Raw genomic sequence first — 21,990 nt, forward strand, 5'->3', positions numbered from 1 at the left:
GTGTCATATTTAGGGAAAATTCCTGAATTACACAAATAAGAAATCTAAAATCGTCTTGGAAAAGCATCTCTTCAGCAAAGGGCAAGATGTGCTTTTGTCTGAACAAGAAAGATTTATTTTGCACATGTTAATACTATAATGCAGTAACTTCAGTACAGTGCAGAAATTCAGTGTACTAATGTTAATAGAGTAAGTTGAGTAAAGTGCCTTTAGGGTTTAGTAGAATCATGTAAACTTTGACATTCAGTATAAGAGCAAAAAACTTCTCTTCATAATTAGTGCATAGCTTTGACAGTAAAATAAGGCTCTCTTTCATACTAGAGATAACACCAGAGGACAGGAAGCTAACAGTCAATAGAAAAACAGTTATGTATATATATTTTTTAAACATTAAGTCTGTCATGTTGGCAACATTTAACATTTCTCATTTTTAAGTAATTTCTGGAAAGAATTTTACACTCAAGATGAAAATACAAACACACAAAAGAGGTTGTTTCAATGTCATATGTCTGCTGCAGCAAAGTGTCAAGAATATTACTAAATCTTTAGATGAAAATGTAGAATATCTTTCTGTGCTCCATAACATCTTTGACTGGAAACTGACATAATCCTCCAATTGAAAGGCTGAAACAGCAACACCCTCTGCAAGACTTTTTTTCCCCACAATATATTCCAATCTTCATTATTCACTTGACAATATGTTGTAACTGACTGTTCAACCTTGTAAACTTAAGCTTTTGCACTGGGGATAAAGTGCCAGCTGTGAATCCACCTAGACGGGTTTGTTCAGAGAGTTAATGGACATGAGAATACTCGGTTTCTCTTCTATGACTCGCACAAGCAAGTTGTCGATGTACTGCTCCAGCTCCGATATCTTCGAGTCCCTCTGTGAGAGCTGGTTTTCCTGTTTGAGCACCAGAGAGATGAGCTCCTCCCGAGTCAGCTGAGAGTACGGCCCTTTCGGCCCAGCGCCATTTACCTGTGAGAGGACACGAAAACGTGGAGAATGTAACGCAAATATGACAAAGCCTTTAATGGGAAGATTCAAACGTAGATGCTCTTTGATGAACCCGACAAACAAGCATTCACATTGTTAAAACAGAAAACCCTTTAACCTCGAAAAGGTTTGTTTGAAACATAAAAAGGGAGGTCGAGATACCTGTGTTTTCTCCTGAACTTCACTGTGGATTCCTGTGGATTTGTTTTCTATTTCCCCTTGAACAACTGAGACCGACTGCTGTCTCAAAGGATTAAGGGGTTTTACAGGTTGAAGCCTGCAATGACAAAACAAAGAAGAAAAAAAGACTTAGGCTCAGGCTGGATGGGAGTGAAATGAAATACAGTTTCATTACAGTTATAAAGCTGTTTGTGAAATGTATAATTTTTCTATAAGATCAAAGCCAGTGAGCAATCACGACTCAAACTGAATATAGTTTGCATTTGCGTTGCGAACTCATTCATCAGCACCTTGATAGATAGAACACAATTATTAATACAAGCAAAGGTGAACGAATATAAATGATGAAATAAAAATGAGGATGAGTCGTAGGAGATGTGGAGCATGCTGGATCGTTTTGCTTTTATGACAGACATTATGTTGTATGTTGGGAGACAGTGATGTGTGATCAATGCTGTATGAAGAGCTGGAGGAGTGATGATTAATAATCTGTTGAGGAACTGAACTGTCTCACCGGCGTGGAGTTGCAGAGGTCCCCTCTTTCCTCCCATCTCCCTCCTCCCTGGTGCTCTGCACCGTCACATGCTGGGACTCTTGCACTGGAGTCTCCCGGACAGGCTCTGGGTCACATGGGTGGGTTTCACTGTTATCAGGTACGGCCACACCTGTATCATCTGTGACACGGCCTCCTTCAGTGTTTTGCTTGATTGAAGTACTTGAAGTGGCGCCTTTCTTTGCAGGAAGCGGGGGAGCACGGGCCATCTTCGAGGACTTGATTTTTGCTGGGGAGGCTGCATCTTTCTCAGCATCTTGTGCCATGGGTGGAGGCCATTGCACTGAACCTGTGTTAGCTGTATCACCTTGAGCCGCAAGCCCATCTTCATCTTCATCATCTTCAAACGGATTTAAGCCATAAACAATCGGCTTTTGTTTTGCCTCGGGGGGAAATTTATTGCCAATCTTGCCACCAGAAGACGAGGCTGTTTTGGGTCCAGATGATGGCGCTTCCTCCACAGAACCAGGTCTAGACGGAGCAGGGCGTTTACTGTGTTTGGCTGCATTTGTTGTTTCTTTGGTGGTGCTGCTCTGGGTGTTCTTTGCATCTGCGGGAGGCCTACTCAGAGGAGCGATCATTTGCACCGAGCGCTGGGGGAGAACGCTGGCAGTTTTCACGTCTTTGTCGTTGCTCTGCTTGCTAATTTGCGGCAGATGTGGTGCAGATTCATCCTGCTCCCTCTGACTTTGTCTCTCAGCTTGAGGTCTTCCTGGAGGCTGAGGGGCCGGTCGCTTCTCCCGTTGAGTACTAATAAGGTCCTTTTCATCAGTGGAAGCAGCCTTGCTACCCAGCGATGACACAGCAGATTGACTCCTGGAAAGGAGACAAAGACTACATGATATTGAAGCAGATTCAAGCATTTAATTGAAAAGAGTCTCACAGGGAACACAAAACACTCTAATGGTACATTTGGATATAAGATGTGCTTCACTGGTCTTGAAGAATCATCTATCATCAAGGCTGTTAAAAAGAAGATTAATGATATTAAAATGCGGAAAACCTTGTGTTGCAAAATTAGAGAACAAACAGAGAACACAAAAAGCATCTATTGATTTTCTTCATTTGTAAAAGCAGCATATAGTAGAGAAATAGGATGTTTTCATATAATAAAGGAGACAAGTTTTTAATATACAAAGTAAATCTCTTCCTGAGATCTCTGGGAAATTACCCTCCACCTTCACTGTCACTCAGAGTAATTATCCTTTGTCTCATATGAGTCATATGACACCTGATATAATGATGCAAGACTGTGCAACGAGCTCCCAGTCTCACCTGACAAATGAAATATATCCATCCTCACAGGCTTGTATGCGTCTGCATGCTCATCCCAGCTCACACACACAAACAAGCACAGGGCCATACAACTTTCATGACGGTGTCGGCTTTAGGCTGTGTTTAAAAGACAAGAGCTGAGACGACGTGTTGGGTCTGTCAGTCGTGACTGACTGAAAAATAGAAGCTACCTTCAGATAACAACTTCTGTACATGTAAATGACTTTATATCATTTTCATCAAGCATTCAAATTTCGTTTCACTACCTCAGTTGCTGTTCTGTTCCTGGTCCTGATGACTGAGGCCAGTTAACTAAAGTCCAACTAGTTTAATCCTGTTACACTGTGTAACATCCACAAGCTTCACTGTGTGCTTCACCAAGGCTTCAACTGTGTGAAAAATCAGCTTGTTTGTACAGAAAAATCAGGTCAATTTTTATTTTTTTATTTATTTATTTTGATTTTTGAACACCGACTGTATAAAACCTGGTTGTGGTCAACATGACGTCTCATAGATTTCTGAAGATGGCCCTCGCCATCTTGGATGTGCCTGACTCTTTGGTGGAGGCAGGCTAAGGTCAAGCTGTCACTGAGAATGATGACTGCGGCCATAATCTTTATTGGAGAAATTAGCATTTAAGATTAAAGTTTGTAACAAAAAAAAAAAAAAAAATGTTGTTTTAAGATCCTATGAAGAACTGATTGGCCGCATAAGGTTTGGAGAATAAAGCATCGTATGTTGGTGAAGAGTCTTCTGCAAAGACTTTAATATAAAGTTTGATGTTGATGGTGTTTTATTTGTTTTTGACTTTAAAGGACTGTTTGCTTGTGATCCATCACGTAGGAGGACTTGAACTAACCTTTGTTTTACAGGTGACGCTCTGGGTCCGGCAGGTGAGGTGGGATCCTCGTCGAAAGGATTCGTGGAGAAGTTTTCATCAAACGGATTAGTAGACGTGACTTCTGCAGCGCTCTGCCCTTTAGATTTCATCCCTGCAGCTTTGTCTTTTGTTTTATTTTCTTCTTCTTCTGTATTTCTTGTTACTTTTTCCAGCTTCCTAGCCTGCTCTTCTTTCTCCTCCCTCCTAACCCTCTCCTCTTCCTCTCTTTTGATTTTCTCCTCTTCCTCCTCTTGTCTCCTCCTCTCTTTCTCCATCTCTATCCTTTCCTGCTCTTTGTGTCTAATTTTTTCCTCTTCCTCAATTCTTCTCCTCTCTTCTTCCTCTTGTCTCATTTTTTCTTCTACCAATCTCTCATATTCTTCCTTTTCCTTCCTCACTCTCTCCTCTTCCTCTTTTCTCTTCTCCTCTTTCCTAATCCTCTCCTCTTCCTCCCTCTGCCGTTTTTCTTCTTCCTCCTCAATTCTCCTCCTTTCTTGTTCTTCTAATATCCTCTTTTCCTCTGCCAACTTCTTGTGCTCTTCTTCTTCCCTCCTAGCCCTCACCTCCTCCTCTTTCCTCTTCCTCTCCTCCTCCATCCTCACCCTTTCCTCTTCCTTTCTAATTTTCTCTTCTGCTTCAATCCTTTCCCTTTCTTCCTCTTCTAGTTTCCTCTTTTCCTCTAGCAATCTCTCATATTCTTCCTTTTCCCTCCAAGCTTTTTCCTCCTCCTCTTTCTTAATCCTTTCCTCTTCTTCCCTTCGCCTCCTTTCTTGTTCTTCTAGCCTCCTGTTTTCCTCACGCTCTTCTATTTGTCTTTTCACCATCTCCTCTTCCTCTTGTCTCCTCCTCTCGTGCTCCTTTCTAATCCTTTCTTCTTCCTCTCTTTGCTTTTTTTCTTCTGCTTCAATTCTCCTCCTTTCTTGTTCCTCCAGTCTCTCTTCTTCTTGCCTCCTAGCCCTTTCCTCTTCCTCTTGTCTCCTCATCTCTTCCAGAGCCATTTCCTCCTCCCTCCTAATCCTTTCCTCTTCCTCAATTCTCTTCTCTTGTTCCTCCAGTCTCCTCTTTTCCTCTGCTAATCTTTCACACTCTTCCTCTTGTCTCCTCCTCTCCTCCAGAGCCATTTCCTCCTCCCTCTTAATCCTTTCCTCTTCCTCTCTTTTTCTTTTTTCCTCTTCCTCAATTCTCCTTTGTTGTTCCTCCAGTCTCCTCTTTTCCTCTGCTAATCTTTCATGCTCTTCTTCTTGTCTCCTCCTCTCTTCCTGAGCTCTCTCTTCCTCCTCCCTTCGAATCCGCTCCTCTTGCTCCTTTCTAACTCTCTCTTCCTCAATCTGTCTTCTTTCTTCTTCCTCTAGTCTCTTCTTTTCCTCTGCTAATTTACGCTCTTCTTCTTGTCTCCTCTTCTCTTCCTCCATCCTTTCCTCTTCCTCTCTTTGCCTTCTTTCTTCTTCCTCAATTCTCCTTCTTTCTTCTTCCTCTAATCTCCTCTTCTCCTCAGCCAACCTCTCAAACTCTTCTTGTCTCCTAACCCTTTCTTCTTCCTCTTCTCTTCTCCTCCTCTCCTGCTCCATCCTAACCATTTCCTCTTCCTCCCTTCTTAGTTCATCCACATCCTCTTTGACATTTTCTGCTTCAGCCGTCTTTGTCTCTTCCTCCTCCTCCTCCTCCTCGGTCCAGGGTGAATATTGCCTCACTGCCCTCAGTGAATCAACAGATGGAGGAGAGCTTTCAGGGACATCATCCATGGATCCGTGGCCTGAACTGGCCAGGCTGTAGTTTGATCCGATGCGAGAGGTCCGGGCCTGCGGCTCCTCGCAGTATATGTGACTGCCATTGATGCACAAGTTACTCTGTTCTGGAGCGCTGTGTTTTTGGTGACCAGAGGAGGAATCTTTGCTGTCTGAGCTGCCCGAACGCTTGTGTATCTTGAACTTGAACTTCTTTTTACCTGGAAAGACATGGGACGTTAATATGCATGTAATGACAGTAGACAATAGTGAGAGAGTGAATTAAAAACTGCTGCTCCTGACCTTCAGGGTCCACATTTAGACCAGACGACTGGCTGCCGCTCAGTGAGGAGTTCTTCGCAGGCAGAACAGACATGGACTGAGACATGTTCCTCTGCAGGTTAGACTTGGGAGAAAACAAAGACTTAATCTTAGGTTTCTTCTTTTTCTCGTCCTTGGCAGCAGCGACCTCACCCTCCTCATTTCCCTCCTCCTCGCTGTCTGTCAGAACCTGGCTGAAGGATGGCACCACCGAAGACACTGAATCCGATTCCTTTTTCTTGCCTCGAACTTTGTCCTTGAACTTGCCCAGGCGGGATCTGGATTTGCCGGCAGCAGAAAGGTCGAACATGCTGGCAGTCATGTTGTTTCTCATGAACTGGATGTCCACAAGCACCTCTCCTCTGTCTTTGTCTGCCTTGCCAGTCTTGTCCAGCAACTTAAACCATCTGTTAAAGAGAGGCATCTTATTTAGAATAACATATCTCAAGAGTATATTGACAGATACATAATCCCCAAATGTCTGATTAACTGTGCAAACATCATGTCAAACAGAAAGCTTTTAGGAAAGCACATATTCTATATATTATTTTGGGTGTCTTGTGTGAGTGTTGGATCTTTAAGGTTAAAAACATTCTTAAACCTGCAATAACTGTTTGTTTTTTTTTACCACTCTAAAGCAGCGGAAACAAGTTGTGACCACTGGTGCGTCCCAGAAAAGAGCTATATTAATGAACCATTGCTCCCCTGCAAGCTATTAATTACCATAATGTCATCTACTGAATGGTTTAAAGAAATCACAGACTGAGATTCATGTACAGCGTGTTGACATTTAGTCCTCTTCAGTTTCTCTGTGGAAACTATGATCCATCCAAATGGAGGGTGACTCAGCAGCTGCTTGAATGTTTTTGGAACGTCTGTGAGGATCTAAGAACAAGCAGCGAACTGAGGACGAAGGAAAGTTTTTCTTTAATAATAATACTGTCCTGTTTGTGGCTGCCTCTAATGTGAATTTCTGAATGTTTGCTACTGTGTATGTTTAAAATGTTTCCACCCGCATGAGACAGCCTTTATGAATGTTCCTTCTTCCTGTCATGTCTGACATAATCAAACTCTAATAAAAAGTACAACATCAGGATCGCACCTGTAGTGTGGCTTTAAACTGGAAACCAGTATAAACAGTGGTTACAACCTCAAACTAGCAACTTTAAAATGTAATAAAATGGACGTCAAGACGACGTCCACTGAGACCAAGTTTTGTCAACTTTGCGCTGCTTCTGCACCTGCGTCACAGTCCAATAGTGACAGAAGGGCCTCAGAATAATTCAACAGAACAACAAAAATGGAGCAGTCAGCATAAAAAGTGCATATCAGGCAGAAATCTGAGGTCAGCTCGCCACTGAAAAAACAACTCCAACCGAGATCTGAATTCCTGGGGAAATGAGGAAATGAGGAAGGGGCCGTGTGTGCATTTCTCCGTGTGTGTGCATTTCTGTGTGTGTGTGCATTTCAGTGTGTGTGTGCATCTGTAAAAAGAGCATGTTTCTGTGTTGACACAGCATCAAAGTGGAATGTGAAACAAGACAGTTACCTTCAAAATGAACGGATTTGCTCAGAAAATTGGTTTTTAAAACAGAAAAATGTGGAAGCCTTACACAGCACTGTGATGGAAACATTTCATGTTTTGTATTTGTTTGTTTATGTGTCAGAAACTGTTTTATTTTTCCCCTTATTTTACATGACGCCCCTCCTTGAGATGCCACTGATGTGTATTATAGACTCTGCTGAATACAGTGCCTTCCTCTCGCTGCTACTGAATAAGATATGTTGTTGAGAGTCACCCTCCTCCTCCTCCCTCAGGAATGCTTCAGATGTGTGGCACAAACAAATTACGGAGGGAAAGGCCTTTTCCTGGAATTTGCAAAATGGATGAGACCGTTGTCACGGCTCTCCTACCTCCGACTGCTGTTGAGTAATGAGACGTGATTTGCAAATTTCAGGCCTTGACATTATAAATATTCCACTGTGAGACTTCTTCATGATTCGCCTGATGAATGTCCTTCAATAAAATGCTGCTAGACAGAACGTGCATTTATCGTGCAAATCCAGGGAGACTTCACTGAATTTTTAAGTGCTTATAAAAATGGTGGTTTAAACATGCCAACCTGTCAAACTTCCGAACCTTTGAGACTCATATTTTGATGCAATAAACCTGTGTAGTAATCTGCTTTTAACTCTTATGACTATGAGAAACCACTCTCACATTTAAGCAGTCATGTAATCCATTGTTGACATAAAAATACTGATTCTAGCCACTTTAAGTCGTGTATATATAGATTAACAACATTATAGTATAACACTGTATGATATAGTGTAGTATTAGGGTAGCATAGTATATACTAATAGTGTTATCATTGTATGTTTTACTAACACTGTACTACAGCAGTCTATGGCATACTAAACTATACTCCTCTGTTGCCGACACATGCAACTGACAAATATGTCCCCTGTGAAAAAGTGAAAAAGAGAAGAAGCACGGTAGTTCAGTTTAAACAGAAGGGAAGTTGCAAAAGTGTTTGGGCGTTGGCTGGACAGGGTAGTAAGTAGTGTTCAGGAGGAGGAATTAAAAATGCCTTTCACTTCACAATGCCTGAATGATGATGATGATGCCCTTAAACTCAGTAATCTCACAGTGGAGAGTAGAAACTGTGCGGCATGGATAACGCATGACTCAACATTTTGTAAATTTATTCCACTTTCTGCACACACACATCCTTCCTTGTGAAGCCTGAACTACTGATAAGACAATGCCTGGAGTGGCTCAAGTCTTTCTTATCACAGACCACAGCTGTGTGAGTGGGAGAAGAGCTGAGCGAGTAAAACAACTCAACAGTGATAACGTCCAAGGACCGAAACCGTCCAGGGCTTATGTTTCAGTGCAGAGAAGCCAAACTGAAGGCCTGTGAACTGAATTCCCTTTCCAATGGGTCTTACATACAAGTAGCTGAACCTTGTGTTATTTTGAAACCAATATCAATCTCAAAACAATCTCTACAGACAGATCAAGGAGAGAAAAGCTAAGTGAAGCTGTTTCAAAATACAAAATGCTGGAGGGAGGCTTGTCTTACTGAAGGTTTCTTAAAATCCACAGTCCCATTTTTCTGTATCCTGGGTTCATTAAGGGCCTTTAAGTGCTGATAATAAATGTCCCTCACCTTGTCAGTAGTCTCACTAATGTGGATGTTCTAATGTGTTAAAGTTAGAAAATAGGCCTTTTTTCACAGAAGACATTTGAAAAGCTCAGGTATAAATGACAAAATTAGTAATGGCTGAACTGCATTAAGCTGCTTCAATTTCAGGATCTTGTGTTGTTCATGCTGGTTAACTGTGAGAAATTACTGGCACACTTGAATAGAGCAGAGGCATCATTTATGTTAATGGTACTACAAAGGATTTCCCTAAATAACAAAGTATAGACTCATACAAAAGCAATCCTTCATATTCAATCAATATGATCCACTAGCAGCGTGTGGCGGTCTGTTTATCCTCTCATTTTCTTATTTTGCAGTGGTCAGGATGTTTCAGGACTACACCCTTTGGGCAGTAGGTGTGTAGCCAGGGCCAATACCAGCATGCAGGTGAGGTCAGGGCTTTATAAAAAGGTAGCAATCAGGTGCCAGACCATAGCAGCGTGCATCCAGGAGGGAGGCACAAAAACGGCAGACACAGCACTTAAAACAATTCCTGCAAAAAACACCTTTAACTCCTGTGCTTTTCCTTCTATAACGAGTCAAAATGTCTGCTGTGAAAAAGGCCTTTGATGACTATCAAGCAGAGACGGACAAGAAGCCCCGACAGTGTTCAGAAAAACGTGAACATAATGCTTTGATAACTGAACAAACTCTATATAATGAGCCACATCATGTGATACTATCTAACGCTTGATCACAGCTAATGCAACAATCCAATCACAAAATGACAAAATACTGAAGCACATCAAACAAAAGTACTAATTCAGGCGGATTTTATAAAGTTATCTACAGTAACTAAAGCAATTTCTATCCTTTCTGTTCATTTCCACCGGTGCTGTCTAAATGATACGAACAGTAGTGTCTTCTTTTGCAAGCAACACATGTTAAAAAAAGAGTAAAACATGGTGAATGATTGCTTCACTGAATTCTGCAAACACCATGGACCTTAAACAGTAGTGCCATTGTACAGGCAGCTGGAACATGTTTGTCTTTTGGGGGGTCAGTATATTCACAGTAGTCTTGCTCAGAAAAACTGACCTTACTTGACTGTCACTGACTCCATCACTGTTTGTTTTCATTGATAAAACGGGCAGCAATGCGAGGCTAAAGCTGGATTTAAACCTCAGAGGCAAGGTACATTCACCACGGACTACAGGAGGATCAACAGAAAACAAGCTGAGTATTTACTCAACACCAGCTAAAGCATGTTTCCTACACAAAAATTCATGATAAGAAATCCTCATTAAACTCTATGCATATATCAGCATGCACATTTTAGTAGAAGTGCTCAACGGACACCAGGATCTGACTTTTGAATGCCAAAAAAGAGTAGATGTGATCAGAGATAAACACACTACAAAACCCAAAACCATGCATGATTAAGCATGCAGCATTCAGCCAGGTGAAGTTCAGCTCGGCATGCTGAGAGACTTGGACACCAGCCAAAGAGGAGAGACAGGCAAAACAAGTAATTTGTGACCAAAATGCATTTTAATCACAGCTCATTTCACGCTCTCAAATCTCATCTTAATATGGATTTTTCACGGTGACGGTCACAAAAATCTTGTTCTCCATTATATAAGGTTTGCTGTGATACGAACAGACAGAAAATCTATATTGTTTCATGATGGAGAAAACATGGGCAGTAATGAAACACAACATCAGATCTAGCCTTAGTGTGGAGTCGATTAGAATTCATGCAGTGACAGAAGACATCAGAGGGACCCACACAACATCACACAACCTCGACAGAGGAGGGAGCCCGAAGTGTGTGAGTGTGTGTGTGTGTTTGTGCATTCGGACAAACAGGACGGCATGCAGTCTGCCTCTGTATAATACCGGTCACACGGTGGGGGACTAAAATACTTAGCAGCTTAGCACAGCAAATATTTTCCATTGTTAATGAACTGCAGACATGGCTGATGGGTCTTGCATTTCATATTTTAAGGGTATTTTGCAGTCAATGTTGAACCTTTTTCTTTGAGAGAGAACAGCATATTTTCTCCTTAAAGGAACAAGTATGATCATGATTACTGAGACCATGCAGGAGTACGAGCGAGGCCTGTGAAACCTGACCACCGCCACTAGTGGCACAAACTCAGGAGACAGTGTGCATGTTATGCACAGTAAAGACAGTCATCATCTCGGTTAATTACTTCCCCTATGCCACTCAGTGAGTAATTAGAATTCAAAGCTTGATGTTTTATCTTATTGAGTCGTACAGTGGCATCTTGTAGGTGAACTTTGGGTCCTCTTTGTGGAATCAGTCTGTCGTTGACAAACTCAGTCAATGAAAGAGAATCCTTTGACTCGCACGTTTCGCCTGACTAAGTAATGCTGATTGGCATCCTTGAAGGCCGCTGCCGAGGGAACAAATCCCTTAAGCTGCACTGGAGCGAGTGGGCAACATTCACGAGTCAAACCCACCAAAGCGGGTCTGCGTAGTGATGCGTGGCTGCCTGTGAGTGTGTGCGCTCAAATACCTCACCTCAGTGGGAAAAAAAGGTGGAAATATCACACAGGGAAATCATACTCGCTTCCAGAGAGCCTCTACAAATGCACAAATTAAGGGAAGCTTATTCATACGGTAAAACTAATCCACAGTTTTCACAGATGCTGCACAAGTTTATTATTAGAGAAAAACATAGTGTGTAATTATTAAGGCTTTAACAGGGATTATAGAGTTTGTCCTACAAGACCATGAAGTTGCAAAACGACTGCAGACTAAGAGTTGCTCCCCTGCACAGATTGCAATCAAAGTTACTCCCTCTTCATTGTGCCTCCCATGATTTCCTCATTTACATGCAGCTATAAGTGAGGACTACCATCTGCCCGAGAATTAGATGTTGCAAGTGCATGTAAGACATATGCTGAGTGGGGAAAACTTGCAGTTGGTGTGTAGACGCCCAGGTTCCTTAAACATACGGTACATAGTGATCATGTGAGTTATTTGTAAATTAGCATTATTATTTTCATTTTAAACCAGCAGTTGCAGTGAGCAGTTGATTGCTCAAAGAAACTTCAGCAGGTTGATTACTTTTGTCTGACCAAGAGACAACTTCAATGACGCCCATGTTGAATGAGAGATAATCTTATATATTCAATGAAGGCTTGAAGACTATTAATCGATGAATTGATTCACTGATTGGCAGAAATGTTTTGCATGATATGATTGAAGTCTTTAAGCATAAATGGCTAAATTGAACAAAATCTCTTTGGGTTTTGGATTGTCATTGGAATCAAAAGACGTTTTTGGACTTGGGGATCTTATCTTATAACGTGATTTTTTTTTTTTTTTTTTTATTATTATTCAAACAATGACCGTCTGACTCCCCGCTGTGCGCACTTACTCGGTCTTGTTGCGGGCTCTGTCCTCACTCAGCTGCAGCAGGTTGATGACAGCCTGTCCCAGCAGTTTGTCTGGACCCACCAGGGCCCGGTGCAGGACGTGGACACGCAGCATGGAGCGCTCCGTGCCTCCTCCGGCCTGCTGCAGCTGCAGCTGCGGCAGGTCGAAGGCGGCCTCCTCCTTCCACACCGGTGCCACGCTCTTCTCCATCACCGAGGTCTGGTACTTCTCCTTGCCCACTTGCATGACCGCGTACGCATCGTTGGTGCCGCTTTTCCCCTTGATCCTGAGGCCTCTGGCTTGCAGCACAGTTACCTGGACGCTTGTGGGACACCACTGCTGATCCGCTAGGGACATGCTGACACCACTTGTTGCTGGATTAACACCGCGCAGAATTTAAATCCAAACCATAAAAAGCGTCGGTGTCCACCATGGGCTCGCTGAGTCTGGACAGGAGGGAGGAAAAGTTTCCGTCTGAGCTTCGCTGAACTTGAGGAAACAGCTGATTGGGCGTGGTTACACCGACAGGGGGCCTCGGTTGAGACAAGACACTCCCCCGAAGACACTCTGCTCGGCATGGCCATTCACACCACAACCATCACTTACAGGAACCAGCGGGGCGCACCTGATCCTTGTTGACACCTGCCGGAGTCCATCATCGTCACCTCAGCTGCTCTCAGAGACAAGGCTGACTGATTGATTTGGGTGCTTAGTGAAGATGACAGTTTTTAATAATCCAGTCCCTTGGTTGGTTTTGTCTTTTCATTAAAGATATGTTTGTTCTGATTTTAGTATATCCTGTTATCATTTAAAGTCACAGTCTCATCCTCCTTTAACTGTCTTTCTGATCTCAGTCTGAAAACATGAGACCAACGCTCTAATAACTGTCTTGGGGCCTCGGAAAGAGGACAGGATACTTTACATGCCGCTGACAGTTGATAGGGCTGATATGGTTGGATTCAGTTCCAGGTAGAGCTCCAGTTTGAATCTTAATCAGGCTCCATGCAGAGGCTCTGTGTGGATGTCATCCCACCAGCAGATCAGGTGGATTGAATGTTCTACCTTGGCTGTGTTTGGTTTTGTGTCTGCTCTAGTCCATTCATTAACTGGCAACCTTGCCAGACTACATTCACTGCATTCTGCTCAATACCAACTGGAATAAACCATCTGTCCCATAAACCTTACTAGGTGCTTATGGAAAACATATGTATTTAAGACAGTTCCACACCTGTCTAGATCAGTCTGCATATTGATCTGTAGGTTTGTGTTTGCATAAAAAGTTCTGTGCCACAGTGTGCAGGATGGTTCATGACTGAACACTGACTCCTGCTGCTCAAGAAAGGGAATTAAATGAACACAATTTCTGTTTCATTGCATCACTCTCAATCTCAAATCCTCCGAAGTCTTTCCGAGCAACCTGAGAAAAACAAAACCTACACTATCCCAGCTTACATACAACGCCTGAAAACATTTAATCCCACTCTCTCTTCTGTCTGGTACCCTGCAAGGATTAAAGGTGAAGACATATATAGAGCCTTGAGCCAATTAGCGCAGTGACGCACAAGTGTTGGCATTGCCAAAGTGTCTGTCTGGCTGATGTAACCACTGTAGTAGTAGGCACTGAAAATAGTCCTAATGGATGTACCTGTTAAAAGATGCTCCGAAATAAGTGAGTTTTGAACTCATTTCAAAAAGGTCAGTTTTTGGATGAAAATGTTTTAATCAGATACACAACAAGCTCACATGGCAATAAAAAGGAGGCAGAAAAACATTAAGGTCACAACAGGACTTTGGTCTGTGAAGTTAGTTAAAAAAAAGGACAAAATAATCTATTTAAACACGTGTCTGTCTCTCACTATTTGACCATCTCTAAGTGTAACCATTCTCCTATTGTCACATCATACACACAATATACGTAAATATAGATTTTACCCTCAAAAAAACATTGATTCAATCTGGTAGAAAATGACACAGTTACAGTAATAATAGAAATTCCTGCATGTGATAATTCACAGTAACCATTATGTAAAATGTCGCTGTATAAGATGTAAAAGTCATACATTCACTGTCTTCTCATTGTCCTTCTGTTGAATCTCAGTGACTTTTATCGTCCTCTGGATTTTCATCCTCTAAATGTTTGTTGTCCGCCTGGTCCGGCTCCCCCACAAGAACTTTACTGTAAAGTTTCTGCTGCTCTTCTTTAAAAGCATCTTTCACTTTTGCTCGTTTCAGGCCTCCGTCCCTGAGAACACAGGAGTGAGAAAGAGGACCACCTTCAGTTTTACTGACGTATATCATGACTTTAGGTGCATTACCACCTGCATGTTTTTATGCACATTTTCAACTTGAGAATAAGAAACTGGAGCGGAGATGAAGAAAAAGTTTAAAAAAAAAAAAAAAAACCCCTCAAACATGGCAAAACTGTTTTTACTTTTGGTTGAGGTGGAAAAGTTGGTGTATTGATACGATACAAAGTGCAATGGAAACACACAAAAACATCAGATTTATGAGGAGTGATGAGGAGACTGTAACCTTCCTCAACTTATTACAAGAAACAAACATTAATACCATTTTTCCATCCTACATTTCCCCCACTATTTGAGGCGTGACTAATGCCTCTCTATCAAGCCAATTTGTTGTGCCCACCTCTTCAGCAATGGTGTAATGGCATCTGACTGGAGAATTAGCTCCACCTACTGCTCATCTTGATGAACCAGCTCTAATAATTTGCACAACAACAGTCGGTGGAAACTCATGCATTTGCATTTTCTTTTGCTGACTGTCTGAAAATTGTGTTCAAATTTGCGCAGCATTTGGATGGAAACCTGGCGAATGACTCACCAAATGAGATCCACTAATCCTCCTTGAGCAGCTATGGCTGCTTTCACTCTGTTGGCAAACTGCACTGCATCCTCCCCTTCCTACACATCAACCCCAAAGAAGAACAAAGTAAGGAAAGGTGGACACAGCACTCCAGTGGATAGAATAAACAACACGTGATCTTGAAGTTACACCAAATATTTCACCTCTCTGTTCATAGGCGGCAGGTACCAAACGCTGCACACAATGGCCCAGCTGCTCATCATCCTCAGCAGATAGTTCACCAGGCCAAACTTACTGCTGTTCCAGAAAGCATCCCCAAACCGAGGATCATACTGCAATATGGACATAAGATCGTATCAGTAGGTAAGAGCAAAATGAACAGAAAGGAGGAAAATTAGTATTTCCAACCTTAATGGCAACTGGATAGACGGTGCAGCCAATTTCAAAGCTGCCCTTCTTGAACATCATCACTGATGTGTTGTTGATGCAAGTACCTGTAGAAGACACAGGGTGAAAGCTCTTATCGACAACGAACAACAAATTTTATGGGCTCTACACATAAAAGAATTATATCATCACACACACCCTCGGGGAAGATCAGGATGGGCTGTTTGGTTTTGTCAGCAACATGATCACCAAGCCTGAAAAGACAAAGCAGTCAATATGATCAAAATATATACAGAAAAAAATGTTTCAATTAGCCTAATTTCCACAGTTCAAGCCTAATGATGTTTAAACCTAAACTTAAATCTAAACTGTTGCTATTGTTGCAACAGCCAAATCATTATATACTCATACTCAATGGTATAAATCAAGTTCATTACAAAAAAGGATACAAAAATGTACAGTACTCTGTAATCTGAATCATAATGCGCCAATATTGTCATAGCTGAATACACACTGAGCTGAACATCCTAAATGATAACTGGTGCCACACAGTGGTGGAAGAAGCACTCAAATCATTTACTTATTTAAAAGTATTAGCATTATAATATACTTATATTGGATTATGATGATAGATTGTCCATTTCCCTCTGAAATGTAGTGGAGCAGAAGTATAGTAGAAGTAATACAACATAGAATTACTCAAATAAAGTAGCAGGACATGAAAACTGGATTGAAGTACAGTACTTGAGTAAATGTACTTGGTCACTTTCCACCACTGGTTGCCCAGCAGTGGCACAGATCACAATGTTACTGGAGTTGAGAGACGCAGTGTTACCTTTTGGCCACTAGATGTCTGTCTTTGACTTCAGATCTTTCAAACCAGATGTGAGGAGAGGACTTGACCATGGCTCGCTGGATCATTCCCATCAACCCGCCGTGCACCTGGCCGACCTGAGAGAGGAGGTCAGCTCAGGTACAGCCCAGAAACACATCTCCTCATCTCTAATCCTCTAAAAGCTGAGCTATGTCTCCTCATTGTTCATTCTCATGAAGCCTGAACACACATTCTCACACACACAGACACACAAACTTTTCTACCATAGAGTAGCAGCCATCATTGGCCAAGATGATGACATCGATGGGCGTGGTGTGATTGGCCACACAGATGCCGCCATTCTTTGGTTTGTTCTCTCTGAAATCAAACAAGAGACACAGACAAACAACTTAGTGAAAAGCTAACAAATATCCAGTCTAAAAAGAGGCAACTATACGCTGTACACAGCTCAACACTTGCCATTATGTTCTCTTAAATAGACACTTTTACAAAACTGTTAACTTGTGAATTTTACTGTTCTGATAACTACAATGTATTCGAAAAATCAAACTGTCTCCTCAGAGGCTGATACTGTTGCTGCTGTACCTGTTATGATAGGTGATGATTGCTGTGAGAGCTCTGACGCAGATGCGGTAACACAACAGATGAACCTTCTCACTCAGGAAGAACCTTAAGCTGGAGACATACAGCAGAATGCCACAGCGATTACTCCAGTCCTCTTTGGATGCACACCTCAAGGCCAGTCAAACAACGTCTCAAAGAACCACCTCATTTTTTAAAGGACCAGAACGATCCCTTATTTTAACCCTATCATATAAAACACATGAGGTTACATCCAGTCCATTTTGTGACTTTTGAGCACCTATTTACACTTGGTTTAGGGACCTGGCTTCACATGCATGCTTGAACTGTCACGAGAATTGGGGGACACTTACTCTCTATTTGGTAAGAAGCCCACCAAAGTAGTCAGGACCAGGAGCAGACTAATGCCAGTGACAGCCAGAGTGACCCTGCAGTGAGAAAGAAAATATAGTTGACATAAGACCGAAGCAGTTGTTCACAGATTTTGTGCTCTGAGATGAATCGTACTGCCTCTGCAGCATAACCTCCCTGTGTGCTGCTCTGACCTGAGAGGCATCAGGATGCCGTAGCGGATGAGGACTCCCAGGCCCCACAGGACAGTGAGCCTCAGACTTATATAACGGAAGTTATAGTCGCTTCGAGTCAGCAAGTTCCAGCTCTCCAGTTCCTGGGCGGAAAAGCGCTTGGTCACCTCGTCGTCCACGATGCTCTCCACACCTCTCCGGCAGAAGTAGAAGATGTCAGCCATCTCAAACTCTGAGCGCAGACAGCTGGCAGAACCTCGGAGCCCCTGGATCCCCTGCTGCAATGATGATGCTGGTTCTTTGGCTATGATTCCTTCAATGAGAATGAAGACATGCATTTGAGTTAATGGTCAAAACAGTACAGGTGAATTGAGCATTTGTGACTGAGAAATACTGAAATAGTACTGGTTTACCACTGCTATATGGCTTATAGAGCTGCTGATTCTTCTCCTTTGCTCCCATCTCCATTCGTGATGTTGCCCACTAATCCAAGAGAAAACAGCACAACGGTAACAAGATTAGAAAACAAGACTAAATACCACATTTTCTTTGTTTGCTTTAATGTTTGACAAACAGCAACGGAAGAGAAGGTTTATAAATTTGATACTAACTACAAAGAACCATCTCCTGGTGTGTACTCCACATAAAACACCAATGTGCATTCCAGCAGGGCCGTAGCCCAGAGAAAACAAACTATTCACAATCAGTTCCTACACACACTCCTACGCCAACAAGTACTCCAAGACCAGCTGCATGAAGCCAAGATAACTGATACTAACGAGGGCTTGCCTGCCTTGCAAGATATTAAGAAGTATCTGGATGTGTGGAGAGGCCGTTAAAGCCAGCCTACGTGACACCAAGCTTCCTTTTGTCCGACCACAAAAACCACAAACCTAATCCCTGAAGGAGGCATCTCAAGCATAATTAAGACAGAACCGTGTGGATGGTACAGACTGACTATCAATATGTAAGCAGAATGGCAGTGTGCCAAAATTTCCATCACATGAAGGCAGTGGAATACCAGCTCCATACTGGTCTGTTGTTTACCAGGGCTTAAACAAGACCAGAACCAGAACCCTGAGAACCAACACCAAGGGTGGAACAACTGCCTACAACCTTCAGTTAATTGAGAACTCAATGTTGCACTCCAATTTAAATATTATATTTATATCTATATTTTATTTTTAAACTTTGTTCCTGCATTTTTATTATTTATTTGATAGCATGTTAATATTCTGTATAGGCCTGTTTTATTATCTGCTGTTTGTCCTGAATGTGGAAGGGAAAGTTTGAAACTGTGGGACCACAGAGACTGAGTTTGGAAGAAGAATTGTGCTTCAGTTCTCTGTAACACTTCCAAAAATTACACCAATTATGCAAGTAGATGGACTTTGTCCCAGGAGAGTAAGCTCCCTGCAGTACCTACAACACCTCAGATGGTAGTCCCATAGCTAAAAGCCTGCTCCTCCTGGGGGTCTGTCCCAAAATCTAAGTCTCTAAGGAAAGGGAGGCAAAAAATGGCCTGCGCTTCTAACAGTCCCTCTGAGCTACGTGAACCCAGGGGTCCCATCCAACAGGGAATCCTTTTTTTTTAAACAAAATCAGAATTTAACAAGGACAAAAAAAAAAAAATCTCAAAGGGCCTGAATATGTTACTGCAGCAGTTTAGAGATCAGATATTTGTTAGCAACCTACTGTGCATTAAAAGTGACACCAACTCACCTCAAAGATCTTGAGAAGTGTCCTCATGTAGAGCCTGCGGACACCAAGAGAGACTCCAAGTACAGCTGGCACAATTATGAAGACAAACAGAAGAGTCAACCACACAGTGATGGAGATGCTCAGCCACCAGCACAGCAGGTTGTCAGCAGGAAATGTAAACCAAGTCATGCTGCTGAGGAGAGAGCAAAGAGACTGCACACCACGGCGAAACCCACAGCTTTAGGACAAGTCTTCTGGTCCGTTTGAAATGGATGAAATGTACATCAGGACCAACTCATTGTCTGCATCTGACAAAGACAGCACAAAAAAAAAAAAATCAGGATCAGTCATCAGTCAAGTCAGTTTACCTGTTAGCGGGCTAGCATCTTACAAAAATATGAAATCTATGAATTGAATGATTGACGGGAAATAACTTTAAGAATTCAGCTGTAAACTACCTAAAACGTACAATGTTTAATAATGGTAGCTAGTTCTGGACTAATCACCAAATTCTAGCAACACCTAAATGCTAGGTGAGTAATTAACGATGATTAAGCTAATTACCGGAGTTATTTAACGTTAAGGGACACAAGCACCGAGCTAGTTAAGTGCAGCCAGTGGTCATTATGCAGCTTCACCGATATATGACGCTTTAAGCACTGTCATTTATAGCTCTATTCATTTAATGTTACCAAAACATGTGAAATTAACAGCAAATAATTGTAACTTTAATGGGACACATTCAGTTTAGACGTCTATTTCCTTCAAAGGAAACCCTGTCTTTGTAAATTATTGATTACTATGAAGTTTAGGTTGCTGTTGATGAGTTTGGTTCGTAACATGCTAGCTTAAAGGGGAGCTGCTAGGTTAATAAGACTCGCTTTGACCCAACGGCTAAAGGCTAATGATGTGTTAGCTCCTGGCTAACAGGTCTTACCGTCCTCCGGATTTAACGCCGGTCCTCTGCCGGAGGAGGACTGAGGTGACAGACGGTGATGTAGGTCTCCATCTGGAGCGTCCAGGCAGATGTAAGGGGATCCCTGACATTGTACCGGCTTTACATGCGTTTAGCAACATGCTACAACCACAGACAGAGTTGTTTAGAGTCGTCATGGCAATAGGTGGCCAATGAGGGCTGCTGTCACTGCACTGTGGGCTGGACATGAACAGTAATCTGATTACAGTGCGGCGGTCCAATCAGAGGTGAGGTGAAGTCAAAGCTTTGTCTGAAGTTAGTACTGACTTATTATTATTACTATCATTATTACTTAATAATTAACCAAATATGGCCTGTTGCAAGAGTCCCAGTTTGGGATAAGTACAGTAAAATGTCATTAAATCAGCTGCTTAGCATTTTATTTGTGCATCATGAAACTGTAGTCATCAACTTTACTGTAAATTAGGGTAGGGTGTATCAGAAATGTTTTAGTAATTGAACAAACATCTATTAATAAATTTTTGACTAAGGTTATTGTTTTTTCCATTTAACTATATATCTGCTATAATCCATTGGTATATCTTTTATATCAAAAAATAACCTTACTAGGGATACCTAACTTGACCTGAAATTTAATACAAAGAAAGGACGACAACTCATCAATAGCACTTACACTAAACAATGAATTAATATAGAGAGAATGCAGAAAAACTTAATTCAAAAGTAAAAACGTCAAAAAGATTGGAGATTGTCCACAAAGACAATATTGATCACTTCCTAAAGTGACGACCAGGGACCAAGACTTTAAAGTTTCTACATAAACCTGGACTTGCACAGCTGGACTCTGATTCTTACTCGTTTTGACAAGTCTTGAAGCTTTTATGTTATCTATGTTGTCCTCTATAATGAACTCTTTATTCACCCTTTAAAATGCATTTTGATTTGCCGACAGGCTTTGCTGGATTTGAGGAGCTTAATTTTCTCCATCAGTCCAAATATTGTCGTAGCAGGTTCCAGTTTATTTTGATCTTCTTAAGCAGAGGTTTCTAAGTTTTTCTCGACTGTCCCGTATGCCTGCTGTGTTAAACCTAAGTAGTCTAAATTTTCATAGACTTCTCTTTTATTTATAGTCTTATTTCCAAATGATTTAATTTGGTTGCCTTGCTCAGGGTTTGATGGGTTTCTGGCTATACAGCATTAATTGTACTGTCTTCTTAGCTGGCTGGCTTGTCACTGGTAAGCCTACATTTAAGATTCACCTGTTGGAGTTGGAGGGTGTGTGAGCCCCACTGCTTCACTGTGATGATAAGACTTGTGGAGAGCAGCGTGGAGTCACCAGGTATGAGCAAACTATTGATGGTCAGTAATACCATCAAACCATAAGATCACTGGTTATTTTCTTTCGCTACATGTGTTGAATACAGAAGCCAGCAACCTTTGACAGAGCTGGGATGAGTAATGGAAAATACTGTAAAGAGTATTTTAATTAATTACTTTTTCTGTTGAGTGCAAGTAATTGATCACATTTTCAGTAACTTCAAAACCAATCTTCACCCCAAAATTTAAAGGATTTAGTTTCTGTTGTGAGGACCAGTTTTTCGTCCCCAAGTCCCCCCTACAGATTCATACATGGACACACACACACACACACACACACACACACACACACACACACACACACACACACAAAAGCTACACACATTGTTTCTGTGC

General features: G+C 41.9%; 2 protein-coding genes across 2 annotated transcripts; both read right to left on the bottom strand.

Moving 5' to 3' along the window:
* Positions 1–89: 89 nt before the first annotated feature.
* Positions 90–12,951, bottom strand: rab11fip1b (RAB11 family interacting protein 1 (class I) b). The gene is made up of 6 exons (XM_076757878.1): positions 12,490–12,951; positions 5,913–6,337; positions 3,865–5,830; positions 1,692–2,546; positions 1,160–1,274; positions 90–979 (listed from the first exon to the last, which is right to left on the bottom strand). Exons 1-6 carry the CDS (start codon positions 12,843–12,845, stop codon positions 773–775), a joined length of 3,924 nt encoding a protein of 1,307 aa, XP_076613993.1. The 5' UTR covers positions 12,846–12,951; the 3' UTR covers positions 90–772.
* A 1,242-nt stretch (positions 12,952–14,193) lies between these two features.
* Positions 14,194–20,491, bottom strand: gpat4 (glycerol-3-phosphate acyltransferase 4). The gene is made up of 13 exons (XM_076758199.1): positions 20,278–20,491; positions 19,362–19,648; positions 18,053–18,122; positions 17,661–17,952; positions 17,469–17,543; positions 17,119–17,208; positions 16,797–16,890; positions 16,534–16,649; positions 15,897–15,952; positions 15,720–15,805; positions 15,515–15,643; positions 15,330–15,409; positions 14,194–14,730 (listed from the first exon to the last, which is right to left on the bottom strand). Exons 2-13 carry the CDS (start codon positions 19,527–19,529, stop codon positions 14,583–14,585), a joined length of 1,404 nt encoding a protein of 467 aa, XP_076614314.1. The 5' UTR covers positions 19,530–19,648; positions 20,278–20,491; the 3' UTR covers positions 14,194–14,582.
* Between the last annotated feature and the right edge of the window lie 1,499 nt (positions 20,492–21,990).

This window comes from Chaetodon auriga, chromosome 19 (assembly GCF_051107435.1).
Source record: "Chaetodon auriga isolate fChaAug3 chromosome 19, fChaAug3.hap1, whole genome shotgun sequence".
In the NCBI taxonomy this organism is placed as follows: domain Eukaryota; kingdom Metazoa; phylum Chordata; class Actinopteri; order Chaetodontiformes; family Chaetodontidae; genus Chaetodon; species Chaetodon auriga.